Here is an 8,290-nt window from a genome sequence, read left to right as displayed (position 1 = left end):
AAAAGCAAACTCTGACTTAATCTGTTCATAGAGAAATTCACACCACCGCTCTCGCCCCCTTGCACCGGCTAGAGTGGCACATTGTTATGAAGATAATTCGAATGTACCCAATAATCTTAGAGGGCCAGAAATGATAACAAGACTGTGCTCAAGTACGGGAAGAGGTTTTGCTGCTGCTATATAAATCTAAAGGTTGATGCTGAGCTCTGATGTATAATAAAATCTATAAGAAGATAGTATTAAAGTATACAACGCATCTAAGCAAAATAATACTAGTAGTAGACTTGATTTGATTGAGACTATTCAGGAGAGGTAATGAAATTTGCAACAGACCTAGAGCCCCCCCCCCCCCCTCCCCCACCCCACAACACACACACACATCCAACACTGACTTAAGCAGAGAACATTGAATGGTTTCCTACAGTTAAGCAAAATACTTTCAATTACAGGTCGTAGGTCAGAATACTGTTTGGTACAGTTGGAGTGTGCTTGAGAGGTTAAAGATGATACTCAAACAGAATATTAGGCATGATATACCTAGGCAATCTTTTTAGCTTTTACATGTTATGTAAGCTACAGAAACACGCAGGATATAAATTATTTCGTACATTTTACATTGATTCTGCATCAACAACGATAAATCTATTGACTGGTTACCGCTGTTTACGTTTGCCTTATGAGAAACGTGCATTAACCTTCGAAAACCACGTTAAAATGTTTGCTATTCCTGCACAAATTTGATTTGAAATAACGCTTATTCAGGTTACAATACACTTTCACAAGTTGTATATACATTATACATTCACTGTTAATGATAAAATATGGATAAATCAATTAACAAAAGGCCATTTGATTATTTTCACTAACCATACATCGTATAAAATCAATCGATTCATTGTAAAAATATAATTATGATAACAGAATGCTGTTCGGCAAAAGTATGTAATGTAACTATTAATCTACTCATTATGCGCCCTCGGTCGATATCGCTTTTATCAGGTCCATAAATCTACATATCGACCGAACTTAGAAGGCAACAATTGTTTTATTATTAAATCCAGCATACTCATAAGTATAAACATTAAATACAAGTAACTGCAGCCTTTGGTATTTTTTGTGGTAAATTGTGTACGACATCGCATTGTTTTGACGTCAAACCGTGATGACGTCACAGCTGGAGGTCAATATGTGCTTTTGGCTCCACCTTCAAGTCAATACGACTTTTTATCATTGATCATGTGACTACATCTAGACCAATGGAAAGGACTATAAATATAGATTTAATAATATATATATACTCTTTATTTCCGCCTTTTAGCAATTACAACATATATAACAAGAAACATGTATAACGTATGGTACACAATGATAAGAAATATATATAATCCTTATTTCCGCCTTTTAGCAATTACAACATATATAACAAGAAACATGTAAAACGTATGGTACACAATGATAAGAAATATATATAATCTTTATTTCCGCCTTTTAGAGATTACAACATATATAACAAGAAACATGTAAAACGTATGGTACACAATGATAAGAAATATATATAATCTTTATTTCCGCCTTTTAGCGATTACAACATATATATCAACAAACATGTATAACGTATGGTACACAATGATAAGAAATATATATAATCTTTATTTCCGCCTTTTAGCGATTACAACATATATAACAAGAAACATGTAAAACGTATGGTACATTTTGATTAGAAATATACATAGTAATACATCTACTTATTTTAACAAATACCATGGACTGATGACTGTGTATTACAGAATTTAAATACCTGCGCAATGAATTGTTAAAGTATTGTTTTAAGCTATCAAATATTTCAATTCAGTAAATTATCCAAGGAAAGCTTACAATATATACAACTGAGAGGCAAAAAAATAGAAATAAAAGAGGTATTGTTTCCACAGTATACATATAAACAATGAATACTAGTACATTATTTAGAGATAGTACCTAAGTTTTTCAAATCACAGGTTTGAAGTTAAAAAGCTTTGAAATGAAGACAAAGGTCCATATATTTCTCAAAAACAGAAATATAGACAATATTTTAACCAGAGGTGTGGAGTTATGAGCATTTAATATTTTCATGTTAACGAAAATTTTGTGATCAAGGAAATGTAACTCTTCTTGAACATGGAGAGCATAAACATCAAAGGGACATAATATAGTCAATATTTTCTAATTGGGTGCATTTGATTTAACATTCAACTTTGATCTGGATTGCTAAATAATGATCCATGATACTGTGTGCTAAAAATTTAGAACATCTGGAACAGTCTATTAACAGCAAAACAATGCTTTAGCAGAATCTAAATAGTTAAGCTCTAACTGGGACTCGAACCCAGGACCTCTCACGCCTAAGGCAGACACTCTACCACTTCCCTTTAACAGCAGTAGCTAATAGCTATGCAGTTTAATTGCTGGATTACATTGCGTGAACTGGAACAATAATCGGTGAACTCCGGATTATCGGCGTATTCGCTTTGTTACCTAACGGCAATTTTTGTGTAAAGAAAAAATATAATCTAATGCTGCCAACGTCATAATCGGTCAAATCTGCCCAAATTTCTCTGACGTGTTGTTCAGAGTATGAACTTACTAACTGGTAGTACCAGTGAAATATTACTTACACTGAATCTTTTATATTTGCCCTTTTTGCAGCTGTCGAACGGCAAAGACGGTGAGTTTTGGCCAAATATAAGTAATTATTTTACCAGTTTTGAGAGGATTTCAATTGATGGGAAATTACAGTTACAAACTAAATACCTTTCTGCAACACATGGAGTCATTAGCATTCACTGTCAATCAGTATTATGACTAAGATCGACTGTCATTCATTCATTTCAAAGTTTCATAGACAGAGTCCGTTGTTTACATTTTTTTATCGTAACCGGTGCACTTGTAAAAATCACTTTAGTTTGAAAAATCAAAGTATGCAAAGAGCTATGGTACGGTCTCTACATTATTTATCAGAACCTCTTTCCACATGATGTATATATATAATGATGATCTTTAAGAAAGCTACCGCAATACTGTATTGTCTTCTGATATAACACAGAAAGGTGGAACGAGATCAGATCTTTACGAGATGTATATTTTGATATCAAATGCCAGTTTAAGTCAGTGGTTTGTGTATTACAATGTTTACGAGCTTTTAATCACTTTGCTTTGCTTTAACAACAATTCTAGCAGTACTTTGCAGCAAGCCGAATCAATCTTTCGATTTTTTAGAATATCATTTTCAGCCATGTTATTCCATAGCTCAAAGCCGTAAAGAGCAGTTTGAAATGTAGCTTTTTTTCACTAAGGAAGCCAAGACTAAGGGATTTATATCTCCAGTAGTCTTGTTGATAGACAGAAGTGAGAATAACGATGAGAGGATGAATATAAAGTTAAACTCTATCAGTAATATGTTACACAAGACATGAATTACAATAACGCTAATTTGATCAAACATTCCTACCAAAATGAAAAAAAAACATTGACGTGTTTTGAAAAGAATTTATTGTCTAGCCAAAAAGAAGTTACAAGTATTTACACGTAGCTAAAATGACAATAACTGAAAAGCGATGGATCTTTTTAAATTGATATGAAATACATGCATATTTTGTTATCACAAATATTTTGCTATCTCAAAAATACATAAAGAAACTATAACATCGAACTGAAAAGGGGGGAAAGACATAAGAAAGACATCATCACGTAGTAATAAGATGTAAAGAGGGAAAAGATGAAGATAATGTACATAAAGAAACAAAAATGAAAAAAATCAAAACTGTCATAGGAAAAGAACATTCCAGTATTACAAGTCAATACCATTGAATACAATTAAGGGATTAAAGTGAAAATAAAATGAGTAGATATTTTAGTACCAGATTATTGAAAGAAATGTGAAGACTAAAACAATAATGACTCATAACTCATTAACAAGAAGAATCAACAGTGTTGTTGCAATGGTTTGGTAGCAGGTGGTGTCTGGTTGTGGTTGTTGGTGGCTGGTGGTGTGCAGAAAATGAAATGCGCAAAATAATAAACGTACTAGAAAGTAATGTTGAATTATTAATCCCCCGCCGTGGCGGAGGGATTATAGGAATGGTCTGCGTCCGTCCTTCTGTCCGTCCGTCCGTAACAAAATCGTGTCCGGTCCATATCTCCTAAAACCCTTGAAGGATTTTCATGAAACTTGGGTCAAATGATCACCTCATCAAGACGATGTGCAAAATTTATGAGCCAGCCTTGTCGGTTCAAGGTCAAGGTCACAACTCAAGGTCAAAGGTTTGAGCCTGCCATTTTGTGTCCGCTCTATATCTCCTAAAGCCCTTGAAGGAATTTTATAAAACTTGGGTCAAATGATCACCTCATCAAGACAATGTGCAGAACCCATGAGTCAGCCTTGTCGGTTCAAGGTCCAGGTCACAACTCAAGGTCAAGGGTTTGAGCCTGCCATTTTGTGTCCGCTCTATATCTCCTAAACCCCTTGAAAGAATTTTATAAAACTTGGGTCAAATGATCACCTCATCAAAACGATGTGCAGAACCCATGAGTCAGTCATGCCGGCTCAAGGTCAAGGTCACAACTTAGGGTCAAAGGTTTGAGCCTTCCATTTTTTATCCGCTCTATATCTCCTTAACCCCTTGAAGGATTTTCATCAAACTTGGGTCAAACGATCACCTCATCAAGGCGATGTGCAGAACTTATGTGTCAGCCATATCGGCTCAAGGTCAAGGTCACAACTGAAGGTCAAAGGTTTGAGCCTTCCATTTCGTGTCCGCTCTATATCTCCTAAACCCCTTGAAGGAATTTTATAAAACTTGGGTCAAATGATTACCTCATCAGAACGATTGCAGAAATTATGAGTCAACCATGCCAGCTCAAGGTCAAGGTCACAACTAAGGGTCGAAGGTTTGAGCCTTCCATTTGGTGTCCACTCTGTATCTCCTTAACCTCTTGAAGGATTTTCATCAAACTTGGGTCAAATGATCCAGCCATGTCAACTAAAGGTCAAGGTCACAACTGAAGGTCAAAGGATTCAGCTCTGTACCTCCTAAACCCCTTGAAGGATTTTCATGAAACTTTTTTCAAATGATCACCTCATCAAGACGTTGTGCAGAATTCATGAGTCAGCCATGTCAGTTCAAGGTCAAGGTCACAGCTAAAATCAAAGGTTTACCCATTCACTATCCATAGCAGTGGCGGGGGATTTAGCTGTCTTTCAGACTGCCTTGTTAACCATTGACAATGCAGTTAATGCGGAACTTAATGCTTTGCCATTTCAAAGTTCTAATTATATTAACCTTTAGCTTGCTAGCGACAAGTGATTCTGCTTTTGCGACCAGTGCAGACCAAGATCAGTTTGCAAGGCTAACTATCCAAATGAAAATCCGATGAACAACTTTTTAATTTGGTGAGGCCTAATTAGAAAATATTTAAAAAGCTGAGTATTTCTTTTTATTTCAATATGATATCTAGTTTTACACTTGCATTTGACAGATATCAGATTTAAAGTTTTAAAACTGTTTCTGGCTTCTGAATTCATTTATTGCCTAAAATAGGCAAAGACAGGTAACTATAATTATTTTATTCAAGCAAGCATTACTTCTGAATTTCAGCTAGATATGTACGTTTTACCACATATATAGCTATTTGTCTCACACCTTTTTGCACACTCCGTTGACGACGCTGAAAAGCATACATTATTTCTTGCAAATGAAACATGATTTTGCTTTAGAAATTGTACGAGAATTAGATAATTTTAAGTAGTACATTACTAATTGAAATAATGGTTATGTTACATGATTTGTCGATCCTTAATTCCTATTTAAAAAAGATGAATAATTAAATAACAAAAAACATAGTATGACCCTTTTTGCATGTGACTGATGCAAACCTGATCCAAGCTAAGAACATCGATCTAAACTTCTATCATATTAAGTAGGTAAAATATGTTTTATTGTCGAAAAATATCTAATCAAATTTTTGCGTTAACTTGAAATAAACCTGCCATAAAAAACCGTATTACGTTTCAGGAAAGAAAAAAGATCTTTCTATTGAAATAAACTCCGAAATAATTTAAATACAATATTCAGCGTATGTTTGTTTGAATAAAAAATACTGATATGCGCCAAAAAGTTCAAATAATTCACGTTCATAAAAAGTCCAAAATCTGGTTTTGCTTCCTTTGCGCAAATTCAGTTTTCTGATCAACATTTAAACATTCAAGGAAAACGCAGATTAATTTTCGTGAAGATCGAAACAAGTGTTTCCTTCTTAGTATGATCTTCTTCATTGATCAATGCACCTGATGTTTACAAGGTCTGCAAACGAGATTTATTATGTTTCCTACTGTTAAATGTTTTCATGTGTCTTGGCTAGAATTGAAAATCAATAAATTATGTAAAGCAGTGGTCATTTTAAAATGATTTATCACTTTAAACTCATTTAAAGAAACCCATAAAGCAAAATCATATTTCTTTTGCAAAGATTTTATACAGTATATATGTCCTTCATATCTTTACCGAGAAACCTGTTATGTTGAACACATATGATACAATTTTTTTTTATTTATTTAAATTATTCCTTGGGCAAAGTATGTTGATCAAATTTATTCTTGTGCTAAAATAACTCTAACTTGGTTGGCAACCAGGATACTTAGGAAAAAAAATTAAATACACCACCAGAAAAATCTATTAATAAGCATTAAGTGACCAAACAAATTCGTTACTTCACCAGAACCTGATTAACCACCTTTTATTCAATTTAACTGATTTTAATGGAATGTAATCGACTGCAACAAAATGACAAAAATCTTCATACCAATGAAATAGTTTCGTTAACCCACAAGTTCACGTTCTGGAATCGCTTGACTTTTTTATCGTGCCCAATTATCCAGTTGTTGTGCACAACCACAACTTCTAAACGTTCTGTTTTTGAAAACTGATCAAAATATTGTTTTCCTGATGGAAACCTTTTACTGTGTAACTGTTTTATTTTTATAGATGATTGTTTCACCAGCCAGTTAAATACTGGTTGATTCAGCGTAGGTGTGTCTCGTAAGGCGTCTTCCCACTTTTGTATAAATTTTAAAGTAACGTTCTTACTTTTAATGGCCAAGAATCCTGTACACAAATAATTCTCTGCATCCAACTGACTCCATATATCAAAGTTGCCCTTTAGGTAAGGCATAGGATTTTGTAACCAAACAGTGTCTAGGTCAGAGTAGATAACGTTAGTTCCATTCTTTAAATACATCAGAATATATGTTGGTCGTGCTGATACCATTTTCTTATACAACATGCTATCATAGCTTACAGTTTTATCAATGGATATATATTCACTTCTGCGCACTTCGATTGAGCTGTCACTTAAACTGGTTAGTTTTTCAAACACGATATCATCCTCTGCAATAACTGATACTGGCACAGAAATATCAAGTTTCCTAAAATGCCACCACCAGTTTTGAAAAAAGTCATAGAATCCATTGTTGACAGTTAGAAGAATAGTCCAGTTATAAGTTGTCTTTCGGCGGGTGTCCGGTACGTTCTTTATCATGTAAATATCAGAAATGGTGCCATCGACAGTTTGATTTAGCAAACAGTTACTGCTATAATGACGGTGTTCGAAAGAATCTTTAAATTTAGTTTCATGGTTACCAAAATCATCTGTCTGTATTTGCCGACAAATAGTATCAGAAAGATACCAAATTGTTAAAGAAATAAATGCTACAAATACAAAATTGAATGAATATTTTCTCTTTATCAAAATCATTTTCACAATTTGCAATGCTTTCGTTAAACTGTGTAGTCAAAGTTTTCAAATATATAGTCATTCATTCGATACGAGAAATCAATTTTATTGGCTAACAGGCACGCTTGTAAAACACTTTATACGAGGGTGGGATCAAAAGATATTCAACCAATGGTGTTAAATGACAACTAAAGGTTGGATAAAGAAATTATTTATTTCAAACCTTCAAAGTAATCTCCTTTGACAGATACAAAACGTCTCAATCTTTTAATCCAATCCTTAAAAGCTTTCTGATAGTATTTTTCAGATATATCACTAAGGAGGTTAAATATGGCGGCCACCAACTTTTGGCGGTATGTATATTTTCTGCCTGCAAAGTTTTTTCTTGAGACGAGGGAAAAGGAAAAAGTCACAGGGGGCTAGATCCAGAGAATAGGGTGGGTGTTCTAGAACATATACTCCCTGTTCATTCAAAAACGACGTCACAATCCCAGCCTTGTGACTCGAAGCGTTGTCAAGTAAC

The 8,290-nt window shown here is 34.2% G+C and overlaps 1 protein-coding gene across 1 annotated transcript; it reads right to left on the bottom strand.

The window, feature by feature from the left end:
• Positions 1–6,831: 6,831 nt before the first annotated feature.
• Positions 6,832–7,572, bottom strand: LOC123551926 (uncharacterized). The gene has a single exon (XM_045341269.2). It carries the CDS (start codon positions 7,570–7,572, stop codon positions 6,832–6,834), a length of 741 nt encoding a protein of 246 aa, XP_045197204.2.
• Between the last annotated feature and the right edge of the window lie 718 nt (positions 7,573–8,290).

This window comes from Mercenaria mercenaria, chromosome 15 (genome assembly GCF_021730395.1).
Source record: "Mercenaria mercenaria strain notata chromosome 15, MADL_Memer_1, whole genome shotgun sequence".
NCBI lineage: Eukaryota > Metazoa > Mollusca > Bivalvia > Venerida > Veneridae > Mercenaria > Mercenaria mercenaria.
This window is presented reverse-complemented; position numbering and strand designations above follow the sequence as displayed.